Source organism: Dysidea avara, chromosome 12 (assembly GCF_963678975.1).
Source record: "Dysidea avara chromosome 12, odDysAvar1.4, whole genome shotgun sequence".
Classification (NCBI taxonomy): Eukaryota; Metazoa; Porifera; class Demospongiae; order Dictyoceratida; family Dysideidae; genus Dysidea; species Dysidea avara.
The window spans coordinates 22,614,791-22,640,224 of NC_089283.1; the positions used below are offsets into that span (position 1 = coordinate 22,614,791).

The 25,434-nt window shown below is 38.3% G+C and overlaps 4 protein-coding genes across 5 annotated transcripts; 3 read left to right on the forward strand and 1 right to left on the reverse strand.

Annotated features, from left to right (window-relative positions):
* Positions 1-521: 521 nt before the first annotated feature.
* LOC136241644 (uncharacterized) lies at positions 522-3,247 on the reverse strand. Its single transcript, XM_066032890.1, has 16 exons — positions 3,087-3,247; positions 2,945-3,034; positions 2,453-2,570; positions 2,276-2,330; positions 2,176-2,229; positions 2,050-2,116; positions 1,963-1,999; positions 1,873-1,918; positions 1,762-1,822; positions 1,609-1,699; positions 1,486-1,554; positions 1,369-1,432; positions 1,239-1,315; positions 1,102-1,183; positions 879-1,048; positions 522-729 (listed from the first exon to the last, which is right to left on the reverse strand). The coding sequence occupies exons 1-16, from the start codon at positions 3,166-3,168 to the stop codon at positions 651-653; spliced, it is 1,242 nt and encodes a 413-aa protein (XP_065888962.1). The 5' UTR covers positions 3,169-3,247; the 3' UTR covers positions 522-650.
* LOC136241643 (uncharacterized) lies at positions 3,195-5,387 on the forward strand. Its single transcript, XM_066032889.1, has 6 exons — positions 3,195-3,329; positions 3,380-4,619; positions 4,670-4,766; positions 4,820-4,954; positions 5,000-5,164; positions 5,215-5,387. Exons 1-6 carry the CDS (start codon positions 3,258-3,260, stop codon positions 5,339-5,341), a joined length of 1,836 nt encoding a protein of 611 aa, XP_065888961.1. The 5' UTR covers positions 3,195-3,257; the 3' UTR covers positions 5,342-5,387.
* A 188-nt stretch (positions 5,388-5,575) lies between these two features.
* LOC136241646 (large ribosomal subunit protein uL2) lies at positions 5,576-6,555 on the forward strand. Its single transcript, XM_066032892.1, has 3 exons — positions 5,576-5,855; positions 5,948-6,282; positions 6,333-6,555. Exons 1-3 carry the CDS (start codon positions 5,576-5,578, stop codon positions 6,486-6,488), a joined length of 771 nt encoding a protein of 256 aa, XP_065888964.1. The 3' UTR covers positions 6,489-6,555.
* LOC136241642 (serine/threonine-protein kinase mig-15-like) lies at positions 6,552-25,431 on the forward strand. 2 transcript variants are annotated; one of them, XM_066032887.1, is made up of 29 exons: positions 6,552-6,729; positions 7,097-7,162; positions 7,622-7,678; positions 7,734-7,778; positions 8,197-8,277; positions 8,803-8,851; positions 8,902-8,963; positions 9,234-9,324; positions 9,386-9,458; positions 14,049-14,106; positions 14,163-14,217; positions 15,079-15,242; positions 16,268-16,349; positions 16,457-16,552; positions 16,678-16,706; positions 17,436-17,539; positions 18,313-18,442; positions 19,422-19,688; positions 20,054-20,183; positions 21,181-21,258; positions 21,305-21,372; positions 21,428-21,500; positions 21,553-21,653; positions 23,780-23,894; positions 23,952-24,010; positions 24,208-24,286; positions 24,573-24,653; positions 24,930-25,069; positions 25,133-25,431. In XM_066032887.1, the coding sequence occupies exons 1-29, from the start codon at positions 6,688-6,690 to the stop codon at positions 25,214-25,216; spliced, it is 2,559 nt and encodes an 852-aa protein (XP_065888959.1). In that variant the 5' UTR covers positions 6,552-6,687; the 3' UTR covers positions 25,217-25,431. The 2 variants fall into 2 exon arrangements, with proteins under 2 accessions (XP_065888959.1, XP_065888960.1); XM_066032888.1 differs by having other exon boundaries at positions 19,425-19,688.
* Positions 25,432-25,434: the final 3 nt, after the last annotated feature.

The window sequence follows — 25,434 nt, forward strand, 5'->3', positions numbered from 1 at the left end:
GTGAATGGTACATTTGTATGTAATTCTAAACTCTTTTATAAATTCAATCATCAGATACTGATGGACAAACTTCAGAAGAATTACATCCATCAACCAATTGAAAATACCGATTCAAACAAAGAAAATATCAGTCACTTGGTATAGAGAACTGAATAAAGTTGAAGCTCTTTACCTCACGTTTTAACAAATTTCCAGGCCAGGATTAGCTTAGGGTGGTGTCGCTCAGACGTAATCATTTAACTTAGAAGCTACACCAACCAACTATGAGCATAAGCTCAATTGCTAACTTGTTTTGGCCTTCATGTTTGGATTACTTTAATTTGTAGATGTGAACCTCTCATTTGGCTTTAGCTATATCACCAGTGTATATATTACATGTGTAGACATGCAGTGAATTGTATAATAGCATTTTATTACTGTAGATCATCAATGTAATATCAAAAGTTTCTATTGATGTACAACTGTGCCTATAATGGAGCAGATATTGCAAGTGTGTGTATGTAGCCACCCCTTATCTCTAATTGGTGTTGCATATGAAAAAACTTATATAATGTCACCATATACACTTGGTTCATAGAATAACAACACAAACAGTTTCAAGACAAGCAAATAACATCCAACAGTTTATATATAGCTGTGCTGGCAACATCTTAAGCACACTCCATGAAGACAATCAAGTTGGGAGTCTTGTCAGGCTCAGGAAGATTGTGTATCATCCCTTCGGTTGCTCTGCAAAACAACGAAGAAGTACATCAGGCACAACACATCAAGTATTGTGTGCATGTGTGTGTGCGTGTGTGTGTGTGTGTGTGTGTGTGTGTGTGCGTGCGTGCGTGTGTGTGTGTGTGGAAGAGTAACCTCACAAACATTTCACTTACTCCTTCACCATTTCATCCTCCACATCTTGAGGTGCAGGCACCTCTCCAGTATTCTTGTAGATCTCACCCATCAATTTGGCAGCAATTCCAGCAACATGGGGTGAGGCCATTGATGTACCAGATAGTATAGCTTTGCCACCATTCAACCAAGCTGACATGATATCAACACCCTATTGATAACATGAAGGATATATGATCATGCAGTATATACAATGGAACTCACAGGTGCTTGGATCTCCACACATTCTCCATAGTTTGAGAAGTAGGCAAAAGTGTCTGTGTCATCTATAGCACCAACAGTGGTTCTGTAATGTTGCAATGCCAGTACAACAGGGTTCAACTTATAGTGTGCGTGCTCACGCATAGTCTGATGCAGCAGGTGACTGATTGCAAGAATCTGCACCTGAGTTCCCAGCTGATACTACTACCAACAATCCCTGAGAAGCAGAATTACCTAAAGAGCAGAAGCAGACATGAGAATCCTCCTTACATCCTTATAGGCTGCCTCTAGAGCATCCAGTAATCCTTGATCAACTGGGCCTCCCAGTGACATACTATTTAATATAGCATGATAGTACTAGCTATAAGCAGTAGAATTATCACATACTTTGCAACAGATGGTACTTTCTTCTCTACATGTTGTTGGGCAGAGTAGTTTACACCACTAACCACACCTCTATACAAACCCATGTTTCTTTAGACATAAATACAAAACAACAAGTTGACGTACGCAAAGGAGCCAGAGCCACTGTTGTTCAGTACACGGACTGCAATGGCAGTTGCCTTCCTGGCCAAACCATAATTATCTCCAATGACAGTTCCTAAAAAACCATGGTGTTAACTAAACTGTGCATGACATGAAAGCAGTAGTGAGCCACAGTACCTGCCACATGAGTTCCATGCCCATTCCCATCTTGGTTTGAGCCATCAATAAAATCAGCACCCTAACACCACACCTGTAAAACAGTGAGTATGGTACTTGGCTCTTGCTTACCCACTCAGCCCTGCCACTAAACTCAGGATGATCTACTTCAATTCCACTACACAAATTTATTAATCATTATTGCAATGTTCAAATACTCACGTGTCGATAATGTAGGCATTCACGCTCTCACCAAGAACTAATAGAAAATATATGCTAGTCTACAATTAAGACACTACATCGACATACCTTCAGGGTCATAAGAATAGTCAACTCCAAGTTCAGGTCGTTCCCTTTGAGCAGTTCGAGCAAGTCCCTATATATTAGCGTGTCATGGTGACTTCATGCCATTCTACTTTTACAACTAGAGCTAACCCAGTTCTCGGGACTTGATTGAGCCTCACAGTCAGTTTGTGCAAGATGTACAGCCTAAACACATTACAGTGTTGACAATACAGGCCACATATAGACTCACCCTGTTGTGCTCCACATACTTGACTTCACTCTGGCTTCTCACCGATTCCAAAATTCTAAAATAAAATAAAAACATTAATGAAATTAATATGCAGCAAACTATAGTGCCTGGAATATCAGCCACAATTTCATTATTGTAATTCAGTATAGTTGTTAGTAGAATAACAAAAATACTCACTTGGCAGACATCATGCCATGATATCCCCTGAACCTGTTGCCAATATTGTATGTGTCCACTACTCTAGAGGTATTCTCTGTTGACATCAACTTAGTGACCATGTCCATGTGTGTGGCCACTGTGTGAACACAAACATAACATGTACCCTGTCCACATTACTGACACACACACACACACACACACACACACACACACACACACACACACACACACACACACACACACACACACACACACACACACACACACACACACACACACACACACACACACACACACACACACACACACACACACACACACACACACACACACACACACACACACACACACACACACACACACACACACACACACACACACACACACACACACACACACACACACACACACACACACACACACACACACACACACACACACACACACACACACACACACACACACACACACACACACACACACACACACACACACACACTTACACAGTACCTTGGTCACTGCTAGCAAGCTCGATAGGATGGAACACAACAATGTACTCATCTGGAATTATCTCCGGCTTATCCCCACTGAGAAGCGGCGCTGCAGTAATTACAGATTTATAGCTACGCGTATACAATCACAATGAAATTACCGAGGTGCAGGGGAGTAGCAGCCACGACGGCGAAGAGCAGAGCAAGAACGCACACCTTCATGTTTGCTTGCACAACAATCATGTGACTTGATTGCCACACCTCCTAAACACACAAGACGGGAGGGACTTTCCCTAACTAAATGTCCTCATGTGATCTTCCAAAATTTCACGATGAGTGAACAACGAAGTACAAACACTAAAAATAGATTTCTAAACAGCGATAAATTACCAGCAAAATTATTGGTAAGTACGCATTCGGGGTGTAGTGTTTTTCATAACGTTATTCTTAATAGAGCGCGCTATCAGATGACAAAATCAAATCTAACAGAAAAATCGACCGCTACTTCAAGTCCATTACTGAGAACGGCGTCACTTATCTCGACCTGAAACTTATTCAAGACATTTCTGGTATAAATGAGTATGTGAGACACCAGTGTAGATTGGGTGTTGACCCGGACGTTGAGTCCGTATTAAAGTCTTACATTACACACGGACTACTCCGTACCCTGTGCACCATCGTAACGCAGATTGATAATAACAGGGAGAAGACGATGACTGAGCGAAGTCTCAATGCATCACTGCGTAACATGTGTCTCTCTCTGTTGGTCACATACACAGACACAAATTGTCCGCTAGCAGAACATGTATCTACTGAAGTCGTTGATAACTATATTTATCTTGCCAGTAGTTCAGTTACAGCATTGACTGCTACTAATGTGTTATCAAATGAGCATCAAACTAGGCTGTACTTTATCAGAAATTTGGCACGGACAAAGAGTGGTATTCGATGGATCAGTCGCACTATTAAAGTTTTCGAAGTTGTTCCCAAGTTTATTTATCAGAAGAACATTAATGTTGCTGAACACTTTATTGAGCTTTACCCATCAAAGTCTAATACTCCTCCGCCAGAAATGGATCCAGAGCAGATTAGAGAAGGGCTTACCACAGCAGCATTGAGAACACTTCGACACATCTTGAGTTCACCGAGTGAACATGTCAGAGAGAATATAAAAACGATTAGCCTTATTATGGTAACCAGTGACTCTGTGCTTGGTTTTCACAACTTGATTAAACCAATTTCACTGTGTGTAACTGGAGTACGGTCTAACACCTACTTAGAAATGTATGTTGATGTTATATCCAGAATATTTAACTCAGAGGATGCGAGGGACTTGTATTTGACTTGGAAAAGATTTATCAAGAGACCGATCCAGCGAAGTTCATTACCAATTCCCATAGTGGACTCTGGGCACCACCATAATATCTTGTTCTCAACGATGGTGATGTTTTCATTGGCTTGTAACAAACAATTTGGTAGTAACAGTGCTGTCAAGTTTTTGCTAAGTTTCATGAAAGAGATGAACAGTGGTACATATTTGATTGATAAGTTTGGACACTTCTTACTGGACTTGGCTCATACTGTGCAAATAAAGGAGTCTCCTCGTCGTGTTATTACTGTTCAACATTCCATAGTGGAATATATAGTGATTTTCTCTGGACTAGGAATAAAGGGTGAATTAGCTATTAAACCAGGTAGATATTTTCTTCTGTGGTGCACATGTAGTATTAGATTTCTGATATAGAATTTTTTGATGAGACATTACTTGAAGCTGCCTTGTTTTGTAAGAGGTGGGAGCTGGAACGGTTACTGACTTACAAGCAATTGAAACAAAGGACATCGTATGTTTATACTGTATAAGATTGCTCTCTTTTAGTTTTGTATGATTGTTTAGAAGAGCTGTGCGCTACTACGCTAGAGCAGATCTGCAATTTGATGAAAACAACTACCTCGAAGCACGAAGACTGTACACAAAGGCTCTGGCAATTTGCCCCCTTTCGGCAAGACCTCATCAAGCAAGATTTTATAGGTAGAGTTCCCCATGTTATAGCCTGAGGCATTCTTTATATTGCAGAGCCAGGGCTAACTGTCACATGAAGCTACACAAATATTACCATGCTATCCGGGATTGTAGTAGAGCCTTGTGCTTAGATCCTGATGAATATGTCACAGTACAGTTTATAAGAGCTAAGGCTTACTGGAGAAAGAAATACTATTACAGATGTTGGATAGATTTAGTGTAAGCCAAAAAGAGAATATTGAACAAGCATGAATTCTATTACTCTCTAGATGTATGAAGGATGCCTATGCTACTAGACTTATTGGTGGAACTAAGACTAATCCCGCCTATGACAAGCTGTTTAATGACACAGAAGGCATACTGAAAGAATGCGATGACATGGATTTCATTAAATGACATATCGTATTTAACTTTTTTGAAATACTATTTTTTACTGCGCGAATTATTTAGGGGTCTTGATCTCTCGTGACCGCTCGTGTAACGCGTGGAAGAAAGGTTAGATCTCCATCAATCGTCCTTACTGTACAGTTAATACTTTATTTACTAATTTTACGTTGTTGTACAATGTGCTCTTGTTTTGTTCGTTAGGGTAGTGTAACTTATAGTGATTTGGTTGATTTTCTTGATAGGATGGGTCGCGTAATCCGTGGACAGCGTAAGGGACGAGGCAGTATATTTAGGTCACACACAAAACACAGGAAAGGTGCAGCCAAGCTGAGGGCAATAGATTATGCGGAACGGCACGGCTATATCAAGGGAGTCGTGAAAGACATCATTCATGACCCGGGACGAGGCGCACCCCTGGCCAAAGTAGTATTCAGAGACCCGTACAAGTACCGACTGAGAAAAGAACTCTTTGTGGCCACTGAGGGGATTTATACCGGACAATTTATATATTGTGGAAAGAAAGGTAATTGGAAATCTTCACAAATAATGAAATATATTTAATTTCATTATTTTCACAAGTAATGAAAATAATATTACTGCTTTTTCTTATTTTAGCTAGTCTTTCGGTTGGTAATTGCCTACCACTAGGCACTATGCCTGAGGGTACAATTGTGTGTAGTGTTGAAGAGAAGTCAGGAGATCGCGGCAAACTTGTCAAAGCATCTGGCAACTATGCCACTGTTATCTCCCACAACCATGATACAAACCGAACCAGACTGAAGTTACCATCGGGTTCCAAAAAAGTTGTGTCATCAGCTAACAGAGCTATAATTGGAATTGTTGCTGGAGGGGGTAGAATTGACAAACCCTTATTGAAAGCTGGTAGGGCTTACCACAAGTACAAAGTAAAGCGAAATTGTTGGCCCAGAGTGCGTGGTGTAGCAATGAATGTAAGTTACAAAGATTCTTTGAATGTTGAGATATCTGTTATCCTTTTCAGCCTGTGGAACATCCACATGGAGGTGGTAACCATCAACATATTGGTAAACCTTCTACAGTACGCAGAGACACACCGGCTGGTCGCAAAGTTGGTCTTATTGCAGCTAGAAGAACTGGACGTCTCCGTGGAGGAAAGGGAACTGTCAAGGACGATTAAAAATTTATTGTGACGTCACATCTAACACCTTTTGAAAATTATCAATGCAATTTTCGTGTCCATATAATTAGATACGCTGATACGTATATACGGTAGCGTTTCTTAATTTTGGTGGTGAATTCGTCGCTCAAGGGTGTTCGTTCTGTTGCGCGACTTGTAAACGTTTAGAGACAAATGATAGTGTATCACTTGTAACCAAATGGCCGGAGGAATCGACGAACTGGACCTGTCCGAGCTAAAGGTAAGCGTAACCGCAATCGCAACACCGCCCTCATGAACATTTACCCTAGTTTGGTGTGTTTTGAGATTGCTCTTAAGCAAAAATATGGATGTACACACATTACAATGTTCCGATTGGGACAGTTTTGAAGCTTTGTAATTGAGCCATGTCTAATGTTTCTACCTTCGATTTACTACAATTAGACTCGTACGTGTATGTGAACATTTGATATGTCGCGAAGATGTACTATCTCCAGCCTTGAAGCCTTTAACACGGCCCTGCCGCTGCAATCCAACCCTAAACCACCTTATATGTACATGTAGTGTGTATAACTTGCACGTTGTTAAATTAGTATTTTAATTACGTTGGAACGCTGTTCTACACACAGGACCCCAGCGGAATATTCGAGCTAATTGAAGTAGTAGGCAATGGGACTTATGGACAAGTACACAAAGTGAGTTTGAATTTATCAGGTGTAATGTGTTATATGGGGAGTGGTGGGTGTATGTTGCAACTGAGCTTGTAGCCATCTTTAACAAGTAGATAATACTTGTTGACTAATGTATGCTTGGCAGAACAAATTACTTGTCACTAGTAGAACAAGGGCTAGTATATTATTAGGGAAAAGGAAATCTTTTACACATTCTGTCACCCTCTGATCTAATATATGATCTGAATTTGTTGTATGTAAATGTATTATATAACTTTTTGTATTGGTAGTGTGTGTGAGCATGAGTGTTGTGGTGTGGTGTGGTGTGATGTGATGTGATGTGGTGTGGTGTGGTGTGTGCATATCCCAAGTCTACAAGTATCACAGGTGTGCAGTATACTGACATATATGGGGTAGATGTATGTGGTAGTTACACACACTATATACACACACTGTAACATATGGTGATGACTTCTCATACAGGGTAGACATATCAAGACAGGCCAACTGGCTGCCATAAAGATTATGGAAGTGACAGAGGTCAGTGTGTGCCATTATTTACCAATAACACGATGTCACATCTTCATGTTTCTAGGATGAAGAAGAAGAAATCATAGCAGAAGTGAACATGCTAAGAAAGGTTTGTCGACTCATGGCTTTAATATTGTGGTGACTAGTGTCCATTGAAACACTGACCACTGCTAAATACTCTCCAACACCAAACTCCTTTTATCACCTCAGTCAAGTTATGTGTATTATTTGCTGAGCCTGTTGAAACTTTTCCTATGTAGTCTGAGATCTGTTAATGTGTACAGACACACTAAGAAGACATCTAGTACATAATCCAGACACTTTGGAATCCTTTAGTGCATAAACTGACTTGGTAAATCAGGTATCAGTTGGTCCCCAGAGTGCCGCATGGTTTCTCTGATATATAGTAGTTTTAACAGCTCTCCATAATGTAATGGTAGTTTTAACAAGTCTCCCAATACTTTTGATATTTCATACTGATTTTCAACTAGCCATTCAACTTAGATGTTGTTTGCGTTTCGTTGCAGTTTTCGTTTCACCAGAACATAGCCACATACTATGGGGCATTTGTCAAGAAGGCAGACTTCGGTCAGGAAGATCAACTTTGGGTAAGTCTTAATTTCTGTCTGTCAGTACTGAAAGAGATTTTGTTGACGAGAATTTCATTTCATCCTGTCTCACACACATGTCCACAACATATGGTGGCACAGATGACAACAACTAACACTAAATTCCCTGTTAATTTTGTTGCCAAGGTACCACACAGCTGAGTTTCTTTTGTGGCAGTAATACTTTAAAATGACTAGCCTGTGAAGTAAGTTTAGGACATTTAAGTTTTATTAAAAGTCATTTCACTAGCTGGCTTGCTTTGATTTGATTTACAGCCAAAGAACTAGAGCACGTAATTTGGTTGTAATTCCTTTCTAATACAACTAGTCCCCTTCAATTTTGCTGCAATTATCACCTTGATAATAAATGTACAACATCTTCTGACACCAGTGAGTAAAGATTTAAGTGTTAGGTTAAGGTTTGGGTTTTTTGCTGCGCAGTTCAATTCCTCTCTATGGTGTAGCGGTATAGAGAATGCATAGACTCTGTAAGATTGCTGCTGTTATTCTTGTTTTTGTGTGTAGTTGGTAATGGAGTTCTGTGGAGCTGGGTCAGTGACTGATCTTGTGAAATGTGAGTGGCTGTTCTACATTTGGATGTTGTACTTCTTGTTATTGTGTTAGCTACTAAAAACCGATCACTAAAAGAGGACTGGATTGCGTACGTCTGCAGAGAAGTGTTAAGAGTGAGTCTTTCTGTGTATGTTTGTGTGTGTGATGTGTGTGTGATGTGTGTGTGATGTGTGTAGTTTAATAGTGTGTGGATGTAACACACAAGTTGTATGTTTGCATTGTGTCTATGTTACTTGACACCTTCTCTCAGCCATTGACCTATTGTACACTCCACTTTATTTATTGTTACACCCATTAAAGTCTAGCATACCTACATGTAGTACGTCTATAGATTTGCCATGGATTCTATTTAATGTGTTGCTCTGTATATTCATGATGTGCAGGGCTTGAGTCATCTTCACAAATGTAAAGTCATCCACAGAGACATCAAAGGTCAAAATGTTTTACTGACAGACAACGCAGACATCAAATTGGGTAAAGTCGCTCCTGTTTACATGGTAGCTATCCTGTAAACGTCTCTTTGTGTCCTGTTTAGTCGACTTTGGAGTATCTGCACAGTTGGATCGTACCATTGGAAAAAGGAACACATTTATCGGCACACCTTATTGGTATTGTTTTTTGTATTGTGTTGTGGTAAGATAAAAAAAAGTTAAATGTTGTTGGCTTGTGTGCATTAAAGGCTGTATCACTTTGAGTGCCTGAGAACTCATATTTTCAAAGGTTTTATGAAACTTTGAAAATGAATCATATATGGTATCATAAAATGACCTGGAAAATCAAGATGTTATTAAGTGCTGGTGTTATAAACAATATTAATTATCAGATCCTTTTGTATTGAATTGTCACACTGTACTGTTTCTTAACAATATAATCATTGCCTCTTCATGGTGTCTGGTGGTGGCTGGTGGCAGAAACTTAACCAGCAGTACTTGTAGTTGTACTTGTCTTGGAGTAGCTGGGTGTTCAGCTTTCCCAAGTGGCCTTGTACCTTGTATCCACCCCCACAAGACCACAACTGCCCTTTCCCAGAGAATTGCTACTCCCTAATTGTGTTCTGGGGTGACATCTGTCCTAGCCCACTCTTGTTGGGCTTAGTAGTACTACATGTCCACACTGGTCAGTATAATTTGCTGTCATTTTTGTAGGGGCATATAGACAGGGACAACCTAATCAGTTAGAGCCATTCCCAGTGTTTGACTTTACAGAGAGTTCTAACAAATATTTTTCTGACTTTGATTGTTGCCTTCTGGATATGATCATAGGTTGACATGTCTGTCACTGTTGGCTACCTGTGTTTAAGGATTGAAAGAAAACTTCCTTTTATTCAAACCCTAAAAGTATAGAGCAGGAAAACTGTGATTTGCTTCCAATGTCAATGTCTCTTTTGTGATCATATTGGCAGCATCTTCTGCACATCAGGAAAAGACCCTAGAGCCTTCAATAGCACATATACTGTGTGTATACAGTAATGTCTCTCTTCACAAAATTATGGACATTTCTTCCATAATACGTACAACCAATATTTTAGTATAAACAGTTTTAATTCTGATGCGTTTTCCTCTGAAAAGGAAACCTTCATATTGGAACAACAGGATTGTTGTCCTAATTATGGGAAACGTTCCACTTTAAATGCACGAGAGTGTGACTTAGTTACAGTGATATCATCTTATTTGGAAATAATCTCAACTGACATTGGAGTGAATAAAATGGCTTCGTACTACCTTTCATCTTGTCATTAGAGTGAATGAAATGCTATTTGCTACATTAAAGTTGGTTTCTTTTGTTTACATACACACTTTACCGTCAACATGCTGATAGTCACATGGTTGGAGAAGAGTGTTAAGTTTTTTTGTGCTTCATTTGTTTTGTGTGTACCAAGTTCAATTTTTTTTTGTGACAAAGCCGCTAGCAATATTTAAAAAATCTGTGAAACACAATCTATTTTTCTCTATTCTATGTCATAATTTATGTTCAAAGAATTTTAGGCAAACTGCTGTTCAGTTGTAAATAAAGAAATTTAGTTTATTAGCAGAAACTTTTGCTAGTAAAATTTTTCAGTTTGCAAGTGTCACAGAATCGAAAATTAGGATGCCATGCATAAATATGCTGTATCATACCATATGTGATCTGCTGAGCAAAAACCGGCCATTTTTGCAAAATTCTGAACTGGGTAAAAGATATGTGTGCTACATAAAAAGTTTACACATGTTTTAATCACTTCAACAAAGTTCAAATTGATAAAACCTATACATCACCAGAATTTCCTGTTCATTGGGAGTACGAAAATCTTTGTTTCGTGTTCATACAGTGTATGGTATGTGAGTTATGGGCGTTTATTTACAATGCGGTAGAAATAAAGTTGGCCATCATCATGCAATTATTAAAATAGCCTTCTTTGTCCACATGGAGATGTACAGGGAAAAAACTAGACCTTGATCGATGTGCCAGTTCATGGTGAACATGCTGAACCATATCCCATCTTTGTAGTTTGTCTCAGTCGTGAGTTATGATCAATTAAGTAGTGCTTGTAATTTTTTGCCATATTGTTGCTGTACGAATCGAGTATATTCCTGTCTATTGCTACAACTCCAAGACTATTCATCACAAAAGGCTAAAATTTTGACTGTCCACTCCTTTGTTACTATAGATAACAGGGAAGCAATAAAATTGAATTCGAGGAATGCGTGAAAATGACTGGTTTTTGCTCAGTGGGTCACATATGAAGTCACTGTCACAAGGAAAGAAACCCAGCAGAGGTTGGTTAATTGTGCGTGAAATCAAGTGGCTCCTTTTCACAGAACTCTGAACAGTTGTATACACTTACTGTATCTAGTTAATGACTTAATGCCCTGCATGATTGCTTACTACTTGGATGTTACCAGGTAAGGATACTGCTCATATTCTCAAAAAGTGTGAATTACACAACAATTGCTAAAATTACCCAATAATTACTACAGTTTCTTAGTTCCTTTAATATTGCATATAGAATTTCATGCAAAATTAAATAGCAGTAATACAGATTTAGAGATTGAAACCCATCTCTAAAATTAAAAGCTATCTTTTAATTGTGCCCTGCAAGACGTGTGCATAAATGAAATGTGGCAACAGCCTGTAGCAGTTACATTTCGACTGGCAGAGTGAAAGTAAACAAATTGTGAGTGCATACCATTTTTGCATTGTTTTGGTCAGCTGCTTTTGATGTTCATGATTAGCTAGCCTGCACGGACTGTGAGCTAGGTCCTTGCTAGCAAGCTTGTACACTACCGTAAAAGCAGAAAGTTTGACGGTAACAGTAAATTGAACAACTTGTCTATTTAAATTTGATGGTCCCTCTTGCTTGCAGGGCTCGCGCTAATCATACACAGACTGCATTGAAAATTTCACGATAGCTTTGAGTATTGTACAGTAATACAGTAGTTACTTCAAGGCCGAGATCATGAGTAATGTAGCTACAGTAGCTATTTGGCATGGATGCATTAGCGGGAGTGCGCCTTCAGTTGCAGGCGTCTCCTCAGGCCCGTATACGAAAAATCTGAAAGGTACAGAGAAATGTCTGGCTGCAGCTGTAGTAGCTAGAAATAGTATATCTTTCACTGTGGCTAGATCTTCATCAGAATAAGCTGCGTAGGTTCACAGGTCTTCCTTTGGATTTCTCCTTGTTTTCAATCTTAGTAGGATATTTGGTGGATTTAAAATTTGACGATTTCAGTGCAAAATTTGCCAACCGCCAAATTTAATTCCATGTCAAATTTTCTGCTTGTACGGTATATTGCAATTATCATTCTTTGGTTTGAGCATAGATGGTTCAAATCATGTGCAGCTATTCCTATTCCTTCCTATCTGTATGCTTCAATGTCTCGCTATAATAACTCATTATGTGGTAACTAGGAAAGCCATGTATTGTGTTGGGATGGCTAAAAGAAGATTTGTGAGGGTTCTGGGACTTACCACAAGATACTTGGTGGTACACAATAGAACTGTGTTGACTCATTTCTAGTGGGATACTACAGACCAATTTGGTGACCATTCAAGTTATATGGCACAACTAATTTGCAGTCATTGTCAAAATGTCACAAACATGCCATTTACACCTTGTAAACATCCTGTAAACAAGTGTTCTGGTATAGAACAGTTTTATATTTTGTTAACAGCCAGAAATTAAAAGCATTACATAACTTGAGGTTATCTTTTATAATTTGGTTTGGGGGCAAATAGATACTTGTACTAAACTAAAGGCTTCAGTTTATTTTGCTAATCCTGTTAAGTTTATTGTGTGTATCAGGACAAAGCATTCCCTTTCAGTTTCCTGACCTGAAATGTAGTCTTTTGGCTAGAGATCTGATTATGGGCTATTAATCTATCTCGTGTTCACAGTGTGACTTGCTTGTATATAGTGTACCTGTCGAGGTTTTTACTCTTTATCTTTTTTGCGTCAATGAAATAGTATGGAACTTTGTGGTAAAATGTCTTGGTGGGACCTTGTGTTCTTGTGAAATAAAGTTGCCCATTTTTGGTGTTCTTGAAAGATGATGTAGTGTACAAAGTGATCTACCTAATGTAGTACTTGTTTGCCAAATAAAGTCAAACCCAAATGTTACCATATTAATTAGGTGATACAGGTATGTTAGAAACAAAAATCATTTACTGTCAACTGTTTTACTTGGTGGAATCAATATGGATATGCTGACACACAGTATGCATGTTTGTGATTAGTGTTTACACCTAGAAATACTGTCTTTGAAATCCTTATTGTCCTTTTGAATTGTGACCTTGTAGAAGTCATTAACAGAACAGTACTAGTTTGTATATCTTTGCTGTTGGCTATTTCATTTGTATTGTTTACTATTCTGGTGACTAAACAAGGCCTGGCATTATTGCAAGACCAAGTAATTTGAGGGAGTACTGTTACATGTTTTCCCTTTGATTTGTCCATGCGGTGCAACAGAATAAGAAGTTGTACAGTATGCATGTGATTGATGTAGACAGTACGATGACTGCTTTTTGTTTTTCTTGGTCCGATGGATGCTTTTTGTTTTTCTTATTGTGGCTTTTTTGAACAGCTTTTTTTATTTTTATCATCACAGTCACATAGGGCGACAAACCATGTAATCATATGTGTTAGAGGCACTAAACTATGATGATGTTATTTGTGTGTTATTACAATCAGTGTATTTACTACCTCATGTTGACATGTGTAGGATGGCCCCTGAGGTTATCGCATGTGATCAGGACCCTACAGCAACATATGACCAGAGGGTGAGTTGTGGTGAACGTGTATGACCTCATCTCAGGTGATGTCTTGTGATCCACAGAGCGATCAGTGGTCTCTAGGCATCACTGCCGTTGAAATAGCAGAGGGAGAGCCCCGTGAGTGTATTTAGTACTGTTTGTGTGTATTTGTGTATTTATCAAACTGATTTACTAAATTGAAAGTGAACGCAGTATTTTGTATTTTTACTGGTCTGTTCATCCATCAGCTTGTGCTCCCTGGTTGTCTGTCCTCCGGGATGTGCACATGTCTGCGTACCGAAAAAATTACTACATGAAGTTCCATTATAATGTATACTGTAGAGATTAGCTGGTTGACTGGAGTCCAACTGTATTTAGAATTACGAAAACTCATGGAAATAAATTTATTCAGAAGTACAAAGCATATGTCACTTGTACAGTATGTCATAATATAATGTGGAAAAGTTACAGACTCTGTTGGCTAACTTGTATAGTATCCAGGAACTGTTGATAAGTCACAAGGAATTCGTATGGTAACTTTCCTTCAAACCAGAGTTAAGGGCGACGAGGAAAAACTTGCTTATTTACCATGGTTATAATATTTTCTCCTTTAGAATTTTCCTTCATTGGCACAGAAAAGACTGGAGAAAGTTCTATGTTGTAACACAATCAGATATGTCACTAATTGACTGCCATGTAATCCTAGACAGTGTCATTATATGTGCTGAGTTTTTGATGTCATAACTTTTAATTCATTTATAATAAACACTGCTTTATAATGGTCCAGTTCTTGTTACAATCAATATTTATAATTTGATCAGATAAGGTAACAGTTACAAGCTGTCAACCCATAAAGTTATTATAGACAAAGACAGCTATAAAATACTCTTCTAATTTCTGAATTACTATTCTGTACACTTGAAATCTAAAAAAAAGCTTTTAAGTTTTGCTTCATATTTTAATGTACTTTTGATCATGAATTGTCTTGTCATTTTATAGCTCTCTGTAGTATGCATCCGATGAGAGCATTGTTCCTGATTCCGAGAAATCCTCCTCCCAGATTGAAGAACCCTCGCAAATGGACACAACGTTTTATCCAGTTTACTGACCAATGCCTTACCAAGAACACCCCGCAGCGCCCTACTTCAGACAACTTGCTAAGAGTGAGTGCCTCTGTGTACATTTGTGTAGTGTGTATGGCTGAGAGTTAAGGCTGTGCAATAACGAAAATACTTATATCTCGATAATGAAGACCAATTTTATCTCAATAAAGAGTGATCTGCATAAAACAACATAACTACACTTTCAATATAGACCATCTCAGGATAGTTTATAGAGTTTCAGCAAATAGCTATACATTAAAACAGTCTATAAGTTGAGTTGGCAGGAGAGTGGAGACAATTCTGTAAATATGTAATCCAAATATTTGTGGAATTACAAAATTTTATGGAAGTTTACTATTATCTCGATAGTAAAAAAACTGTTATCTTTTTCACGATAATAGAAAATTATCTCGATAAGTAATTTGTCTAAATTATCTCCCAGCCCTACTGAGAGTATAAATATTAAATCTGTAACCACTTTTTACTCAGCATCATGTAGCAAAGATTTCTGTGATGCTGTATGCAGAGCTTAAATGTTACATGTTTGCACTATGTAGACAGCAATGTTCTTTCCACTTCATCCTTAATCCCATAGTTGTATCATCTAAATCCACACACTCATCTAGATCAGTTTTTCCACATCGCTGTACCTGTAGTTATAGCACTTACAGTAATTTTCAAACGCAATGTCGTCTTGCAAGAGTGCGAGCAATTATAAAACTTGCAAATTAAAGGACGTGGCACCTGCTTTGCTTGCAATTAGCATTCCGTTGTGTTTGGGATGATCACTCGCAAGTGAAACAGGTACCACACCCTTTACCTAATGAGTTTTTTAATCTCTCACGTTTGAGCGGTACCGTAGTTATCACTGCTACAATCAACAGTGATGCATACTAGAAGGTGTAAGGGTCCATCATTTGTACACCTAGTCACCTGCTAAATAATAAGATCGACCTTTGCCACGGACAACAATAGGGTAGAGCTGGTTTCACTTATCACCCTACTACTGTACGTGTGTGTTCTGAGGTTTTACTACTGTAGTATTGTGGTTAGTTGTTTACTATATGTGATACATTTTGTTGTAGCATCCGTTTGTAACAGAGTTCAGTGAACGACAAGTACGGATACAGATTAAAGAACAGATAGATCGAATGAAGAGAAAGAAAGGTTTGTAGTGTAGTGTGTTTGTGTGCAGTATAGTGTGCTGTGTGCAAATTTTGATATGTGTGAGTGAATTGGGTCATGTTATTTATTAAAACTGTTCCCCTCCTCAGCGTCAGAGACAGCAGGTTATGTGTACAGTGGCAGTGAAGATGAAGGCGACCCAACGATAGCTGGTGGAACCATCAAGGACTCCAAAGAGCATTTAGGTGTGTGTAATGTGTGTGTAGTATGTGCGTGTTTGTGTGTAACTAATGTATCTTAACTAACTTAATTCTTAACTAATTAATATATCTTAACTAACTTTACTAACTTAATTCCTATTCTCACACAGGTCCTCCGATTGAAGCTCCCACAGCAAAGGTACAGTGCAGTCAACATACATGCACTTGCAACACACACGCACACGCACATTGCTTGTCATAATTTGTGGTACCAAAATGGATTTTGTTTTAAAGTGGCCGGCTTATGATCAATTACTGCTGCTATTACAGTAAAGTTCTTTTGAAACACACTGTTGTGTGCACTTTAGTACAAATTCACAAAATTTTCTTTATTAATGCTGATCAGCTAAGAAACATTCAAACATCATTAGGCTGTTTGATTGTTAAGCTGTTTTATCATTCGTGCTCTTTTCATACTGGGGTTCTGCAATGTGCAAGTCACAATACTGTATATTAAAGCCCAAACTTAAACTGGGATACTAAAATACTGAAAATATACCAATTATGATACAGAAAATATGAGGATGTTGTGGCATTAACTATGTGTTTACGGTAAGGGTAGCTGAAAGGTTTTTTTTGCCTTTACCTTTCCCATATATTTGCGATTGATATTTTTGTATAGTATCCATTTAAGGGTTTTGTAATAACCGAGGTATTATCTTTAAAGATATAATTATTTGGCTATACCACTGTGCCTTATGTCACACACACAGAGATATGCACACATATAAATTAATTTAGTCAGAGAATTATAAGGTTTCACCACTATCCCATAGTTGTAAGGCTTCATGAGTATGTTCACTGATTAGTGGTCATTTAAGTGATGTCACACTATTAGATGTATGACATCATTTTTATCATCATGTAGTCATATCAAGGGGCAGCCTATGATGAGGACAGCAATGAGGAAGATGAAGAAGATGACATTGTACTTCAATCTGGAATGGTGTTGCCTGGCAGCAGAAGGTCAAGGTAAGTAGTGTGCTGTGATGTCTGTCCTATTAGAGAAACATATTTGCAGCATCTGAAACGTTACTCGTATTAGTAGCTATCAAGGAGCTCTTGTGCACGTAACAAAGTTTTAGTGATATAAACTTTTGCCAGACTTTTGCACCAGCAGTAAAACTACATTGCTAAAATATTAATTGCTGAGTCATTAAAAAAAGATTTAAGGAATTGATGAAAAAGTGTTAAATGTTATACAATCTATCAAATGGCATTGATAATTGATCATGTCTTTGTTGAATGACACCATGCTTACAACGAAATATTCTCCCAACCATATTCACTCGAAGACAAACAACCTGCTAAATGTGCTGTCCCATTGCTCCACCAGACCCACCCTGTATTAGCCAGTATGTGATGAAAGATAAACTGTGGGATCTGAATATGATGATTTGTCTTCTACCACCTATTATATATCATGCTTTAATTTAGTTATGGCTCTGCAGTATTTTAGTGTTGGTAGTTATTGAGGTGTTAAGTTGCAGTAGTATATTCAAGGCCTGTGAATAAAGCTACAATAACAGGAAAGCATCAAATTCTCTACTAGATAGGGAACAAGTATTCCATGAACAGTGAAATTCAACATGGTTGTTGTGTACCGCAAAACTAGCTAGAGATGTGTGCTTGAGTATGTATGTCATGTTATTGGATGTGTAGCTAAGTTGTCCAGAAGTTGGGAACAGAGTTGTAGTGTTTTAAGGTATAATTCTGAAAAACTCATTGAATATCTTCTTGTGCAGAGTTGAGGGAGAGGTAGCCAGTGACACTCTAGTAAGAGTTGACCATCACTCCGGGGGAGACAGTGATAGTACGGGCTCCAGTCAGGAGTATAGTCAGGACACACTCATCATTAGATCAATGGAACAAGTGGTACGTGTCTATTAGAAAATGGTGTGCATTAATGCCTATATTGTTCTGCATGGTAAATCTGCCAACCTATCTGCTTGACATGCTGATTTGCTAAGCTTACATGCAACCTTTCACCGTTTTACTGTGTTATTAGGAGGTTTATAAAAGCTGTACCCAGTTGATGTACAATATATGCATGCATGCATATCAGTTTTAATTTCCAAATAATAAATACACACTCTTTATAAAAAAAACAGTTCCACTACACTTCCCACTTTTTACCAACGTGAATTGTGAACTGGACCTACTGCTGTGAATCAAGTTAGTCACTTAACATTTCACTCAACTAGCTATACACATTTCATCACATGTTACAGGCTTTCAAAACTTCGTGTGATGGCTGCGCATGTGAACGCATGTGCGTAGACATGAAAAGATTTTGAAATCTCCAGTATTGATATTTGGATTGGTAATCAGATCAGTATACAGGGGTCAATAATTTAGTTGTTTTTACTATAATCGGAAATGAATTGTAGTGATCTGTGATCTGTGATCAGCAGATTATTAGCCTATTCAGCTTCAACAGCTGCAGTACCAGACTGTGTATGGTGGCCACAAACCAAACCCTAAATATACAGTGATGATGGCTCACTTGTTCGATTAGCAGCTTTTACTTGTGGTATGTGTACAACTTAATTAGCATTACAAACATTATTTTTAGTGGATTTTGCCTACAATTGGGTATTGGTTAACTAGGGCTAAAGAATATCAAGTATCGATCTAGTCAAAAAGTGAGAATCGGTACAAACTCTATCCTTAAGGATGGTGGTATTGTCTGCATGTCCATATTAAAAAAATTCCGAAAACAGTTGACCTGCAGTAACAAATTATGTACTGTGTGTATATTAATTAAAGTAGTGTATAATTTCTGCTATAGGATATGTATGCTCTTATATTTTATGGCAGTTTAGTTGTATATTATCTTGTTTTGGATATCCAGCAGGTGTCACCTGCCAGTTCAACTGGTCCCAGTCCTTCACGATCATTCAAAGCCGTCAATGGTTCACCCAGTCAGTTGGGACATCTACGATCCCAGCTTCCTCAAAGACCTGTCAGCTCTATTGTATCAACTCAGTCAGCAGCAGCCGCCGTATCTGGCAGTAGAGACCCCACTAGACGGCAGTCTATTCCAAGTAGCAGACCTCCACCAGTGCTCCTTCCAGAAAATGGACCACAACCACCACGATCTTCAGAGGGACCTAAAATGGTAAAGAAATTTAGAAAAGGATTAAAAAAATTGATAGGCTGGTTATGAGTATGTTCTACTCATGCTGTTTGATGGCCTCCTAAGTGGTTAGTACAGTTTGACAATCACAAGTATGCTCATTTTTTTTCTGACCAGTACAATGAACCATCTTTTATTGCTTGTTATGTCACCATAGCAAATTTGGTGAACAATTTGGTAAAAAAGTATTGAACTTTGTGGCTATGCTTCTACTAAATCAATTGAATTTTCTACCATGATCGATATACAGTATCTTAGTATGAAATTGTAGTATAGCTATATAGTAAGCAACAGTACTTAGAACACAAAGGCAGTATGCATTGATTGTTCTTTAATTTGTTCTGTAGTCTCCAGAGATTCGCAAGTATAAGCGCAAGTTTAATGGAGAGATATTGTGTGGAGCCCTGTGGGGTGTAAACTTGTTAGTTGGTACTGACAATGGTCTGTTATTATTGGACAGAAGTGGACACGGCAAAGGTGACTTGATGTGTGTGTGTTGTGTGTGTGTGTGTGTTGTGTGTGTGTGTGTGTTGTGTGTGTGTGTGTGTTGTGTGTGTGTGTGTGCACATGCACACATGAGTGTAGGCCTTCTAAGAGAATATTGTCTGTAGGTATATCTGCAGGTTGTTTTAGTTAAAAGAAGTACAATATGAAGAATGTAGTAGAACTAGTTAACTTGTTAATCGTACCATAGATGTACTATTGTAGCCTACATGTACCTCCTTCAATGGACGTAGTATTGTCTCAGGACTTTCTTAGAATTTTTGTAGTTACATAAATTTTTTGACTGCAGTGGTATTAAATTTGGCTAGCCATGTGAACTGCCAATTGGGTTCCTACCATAATTTCATGCCATCTGATCAGTAGTATGTTGATATAGCTTCTGTTGGCTCTGCCTTTCCTTGTGCTGTGAGAACATTGGTTGTGACTTGTCTTTACAGGATAAAAACATTTTACTGTTTTGGTGTTTGTATAAACATTTCCCAAACGCTTGTGCGAGAGAAAACATTCTTGTGTGTTAACAGACGCTTGAAACCTTGTTGGTACAAGTCACTGACCAACACCACTGGCCTCCTTTTGTGGTCATGAAGTACACCTTGTTTGGGACCTACTTGACATGGTCACTATAATGAGGTGTTCTTATTAATGAGGTCGTGAAGTACACCTTAGCTATGTTTGGGACCTACTTGACATGGTCACTATAATGAGGTGTTCTTATTAATGAGGTCGTGAAGTACACCTTTGCTATGTTTGGGACCTACTTGACATGGTCACTATAATGAGGTGGTCTTATTAATGAGGTCATGAAGTACACCTTAGCTATGTTTGGGACCTACTTGACATGGTCACTATAATGGGGTGGTTATTAATGAGGTCATGAAGTACACCTTAGCTATGTACTAAGAGGTTATACATGTACATGTATATGAATGTTACTGTTGGTCGTTAATTAGAATATATGGTCTTGTTTTAGTTTTTCCACTAGTGTCTCGGAGAAGATTTGCTCAAATTGAAGTCCTCGAAGGCTTGAATGTGTTAGCATGTATATGCGGTTAGTTAGAACTATGTTGTGCATCATGTATCATTTTCCAAAACAGGTCGAAAAAACAAACTTCGTATATACTATCTATCTTGGCTAAGAAACAAGATTTTAAAAGGAGATGATGTAAGCATCATGTGATGCTGGTATTTTCTGATTGGTTACCTTTTGTGTTTGTTAGTTTGATGGTCATCGCACTCGCCATGGTTACACTGCTGTCGGTGAAATGGAGCAATGTGTTCACTTTAAAATCAGTTAGTTGTTATTCTAATTGGTACCCACTGTATTAATTTGTTCTCTCTGTAGTACAACATGAAAAAATGAAGTTTCTGGTCATTGCCACAAAGACAGACATAGAAGTCTTTGCTTGGGCACAAAAGCCATACTCCAAGTTCATGCAGTATAAGGTAGTGCTGAAGCTGTGGTATATAATAGTACTGCTGAATGATAAAGAAATTTTAAATACTTGTGTGATTGCTACAGGAATTTGTTATTGTTTATTTTGCAGCAAATATGTACGTGCATGCATATAATATTATCTAATCAAAAACAGCCAAGCTGTAAAAAAAGGTTCGGCCCCTAAAAGGCCATGGTAAATAAAGATGTGAAATCCAAGGTGGCGGCCAAGAAATCGCTGTGATGGTAGGTTAATAGTAAAAAATTTAATAACAACAATTTAGGTGAATTTGGCACACGTGGCCTTTTAGGGGCCACACCTTTTTTTACAGCTTGGCTGTTTTTGGTTAGATATCACTTCTTTTTGTATTTTATGCCGGCTTTGGGGCTTTTTAACCTATCCTTTTTCTTTAACACAGGAAGAATAAAAAGACAAAGCAGATTTTTAATACTTCAACTGTTTTTGATTTTATCAGTATTTATACAAATTATATACATATATTTATTACATGTCTATTATTCCCTACTGGATAACTTGTTCGCAGCTGATCCCTCTAGATCTACTAAGGGACTTGGAATGTAGTTGAACTCTCTACAGGGTGATTTGCTTGTAGCTGAACTCTACACATGATTCTCTCTAGAGGGTGAATTGTTTCTAGCTGATCTCTTTACAGGGTGATTTGTTTGTAGTTGAACTCTCTACAGGGTGATTTGCTTGTAGCTGAACTCTCTACAGGGTGATTTGTTTGTAGCTGAACTCTCTACGGGATGGTTTTCTTTGTAGCAGGTCTCTACAAGGTGACTTGTTTCTAGCTGATCTCTCTACAAGGTGACTTCTCCTACTACAGGGTGACTTGTATCTATAGCTGAACTATTTACAGGATGATCTGTTTGTAGCTGAAATCTTTACAGGGTGATTTGTTTGTAGCTGAATTCTCTACAGGATGACTTGTTTCTAGCTGATCTCTCTATAGGGTAACTTGTTTCTAGCTGAACTCTACAGAATAACTTGCAATGTAATAGAATTCTATAATGGAATAAATAAATTAGCTGAATGCTCTATTAGAGTGACTGTTCTATTAGAGTATCTCGATCTCACGGAGTTGGCTTTCAAATCATAACTCAGTGGTTTGTAATCTGATTCTTCTGTACTACTGCAAGTACTTTTTATGAAGATTATTCCAGCTATACAGCTCATTGCTCTAAGCAGTTTGCCTAGTAGGCGTAAAAACTAATACTTTTTTTATTCATAAAAATCGATAGCGTAATTGTGACACAGGTTGGGTTTTGTGTCATATCTCCATGGTCTTTATCTCGGTTCCTTTCAAACCACCAAAAAGCACTCCTACGATGGTTACTCCATTTACATAGCAATTTTCAACTCATTCAATGAAGCGGTTTATCCTGTAGGCGTGACAACAAATCAATCTTGTTTTACACGAATAATCGGTCATACATCCTGAACCATTCGTCGGATTTGCACCAAATTTGATACTAGGATTCGCCTTTGGACTCCCTTTCTGTGTGCCAAATTTCAAGGCGATCAGAGTACGCGTTTGCGTTTTATAGCAATTTTTGCAAGTGTGCGAAAACACGAAGAAAAAAGAACAAAACTTTAGCAGCTTGTATCTCGGAAATGGCTGGGGCGATTTCCTTCAAATTTGGAATGTAGACTTCCCTGGCTGGCGGGCAACTCTGTAGCAAATTTGGTTCCAATTGGATAAGGTATCACCGAGATACAAAGGTGTGAAAATGATGTTTTCTTTCTTCCTGTCAATATACCCACGGTGTGGCGCGCCGGCTTCTTGGGCCGCACGACACACTATCGTGTGTCTTAATATGTAATTAGCTAGTCCTTTTAATGTAATATGAACCAAACCTGGATCAAGATACTCTAATAGAGCAGTCAACTGTTTTAGTTGAGCCATGGTATTTAAAAACACTATCTCAGAGCTGGGATGATACCTCAGACCCCACAGAATATAGTGTATGTACATTAATGTATGTTTGTTGCAAGATTACTGACCAAGATTCAGTTCCTAAAGTTGTCCACTCCCCGTTCCATACCCTGAATGTTGTGCACTTCTTTCTTGTGTTGAAAATTTTCTATTTAATGTGTATTTTCTTATTGCTTCAGTCATTTCCAGCGTTGGAACATAAACCACTGCTGGTCAATATGTTAGAACACAAACCAACTATAAGCTCTGGTGATGCAGCGACCAGACTGAACGTGTTGTATGCTTCGTCCATTGGTTAGTTGTTATAGTGTGTTTCATCATGTGATGTAATTGTGTGTGACTTCCTTATAGGATTTCATAGTGTTGACTTGGAAACAGGCCAAGTGAATGACATCTGTTTACCCAAACAAGTAGGAGTTTGTGTCTTTGTTTATGCTCAGCATAGGTGTAGCTATGCATGTGTGTACATCATGTATGTATGTATGTATGTATGTGGTGTGCGCTTTTATGTGTGTTAACGTGTGTAGTGCATCTGTGTGTATTTGTGTGCTTGTCAATTAACACTGTTGTATTACTGAGGCCATCTTTGTTACTATTAATCTTACAGGGTAGAGGAGTGCTTCATCCACATGCAATGATCTCGCTTGCTCCAGCAACTAAAGACGAGCTACTGTTATGCTATGACAGTGAGTTGAACAGTTATATTGTACCTGCATTGTTGTAGTCAGTAAGCACCACAAAACTGTTCATGTGTGCACCATGCCACATGTAAATTTGCTTGCTTAAATTATAATTGCCTCCTTTTCTAGTTGTTAGCTATGTAAACACATTAGAAATTCATCTAGTGAAGACCCAAAAGTGGTAGAGGCATGGCAAACCTGTATTTGTGACCTTCAAATCATGTTTAGTGTAATAATATGTGACTAGTCCATTCACCACACTAAATACATCACGTTACTGCTTGTGTTACAGATGAAGGTGTATATGTGGATTCCAATGGCAAACCCACAAAAGACATTCAGTTGCAATGGGGAGAGGTACCATCCTCAATAGGTAAGCATAGTTATGGCAGTGTGTTGTAATAAATCCTTACTGTATGTCATTGGGAAAGTTTTATTTGCTTGCTGTTTATCTTGTGTTGAAGAAAGAATCTGAATGTTAGCGAACCTGATTTCAGGTGTCTAATTGTACAAGTGACCTTTGTGCCAAGCTTGGACTGTTTAACATTGTGTGGTGCACTGTGAGTTTTAGGGTTGGACAGTGACCTTAGTACAACACATTCAGTGTTAATATTGTGCACTTCTAATTGGTGTGCTCCTTGTTTTACAGCACTTATTGGAGATGCAAACATCATGGGGTGGGGCTCAAAGGCCATCGAGATCAGGGCAGTTGATTCTGGCCATCTTGATGGTGTATTTATGCATAAGAGAGCACAGAAACTAAGATTCCTTTGTGAGAGAAATGACAAGGTGTGTAGTGTGTGTGTGCGTCTGTGCCTGCTTGTTTTATTTTCTGTGTATTGTTTTCTACAGGTGTTCTTCGCCTCCATCCGTTCATCATCTAATTCTCAAGTATATTTCATGGCCCTAAACAGAAGATTACCCCACCAGCAGTGAACTAGCCTTACCTACAGTTATATTATATAAAAAAGAACGTACAGTAAATATATTATATAAAAGACAACCCACTTGTACAGAATTAAGCTATTACACTACACACTAAGTAATTGTATAAGAGAAATATTTTAATGTGTGATATAATTGTGTTCACTTGTGTAGGAGTTAATGTACGACACAAATACTATGTAATTTATTTCTGTAATTTAAAAGAATTC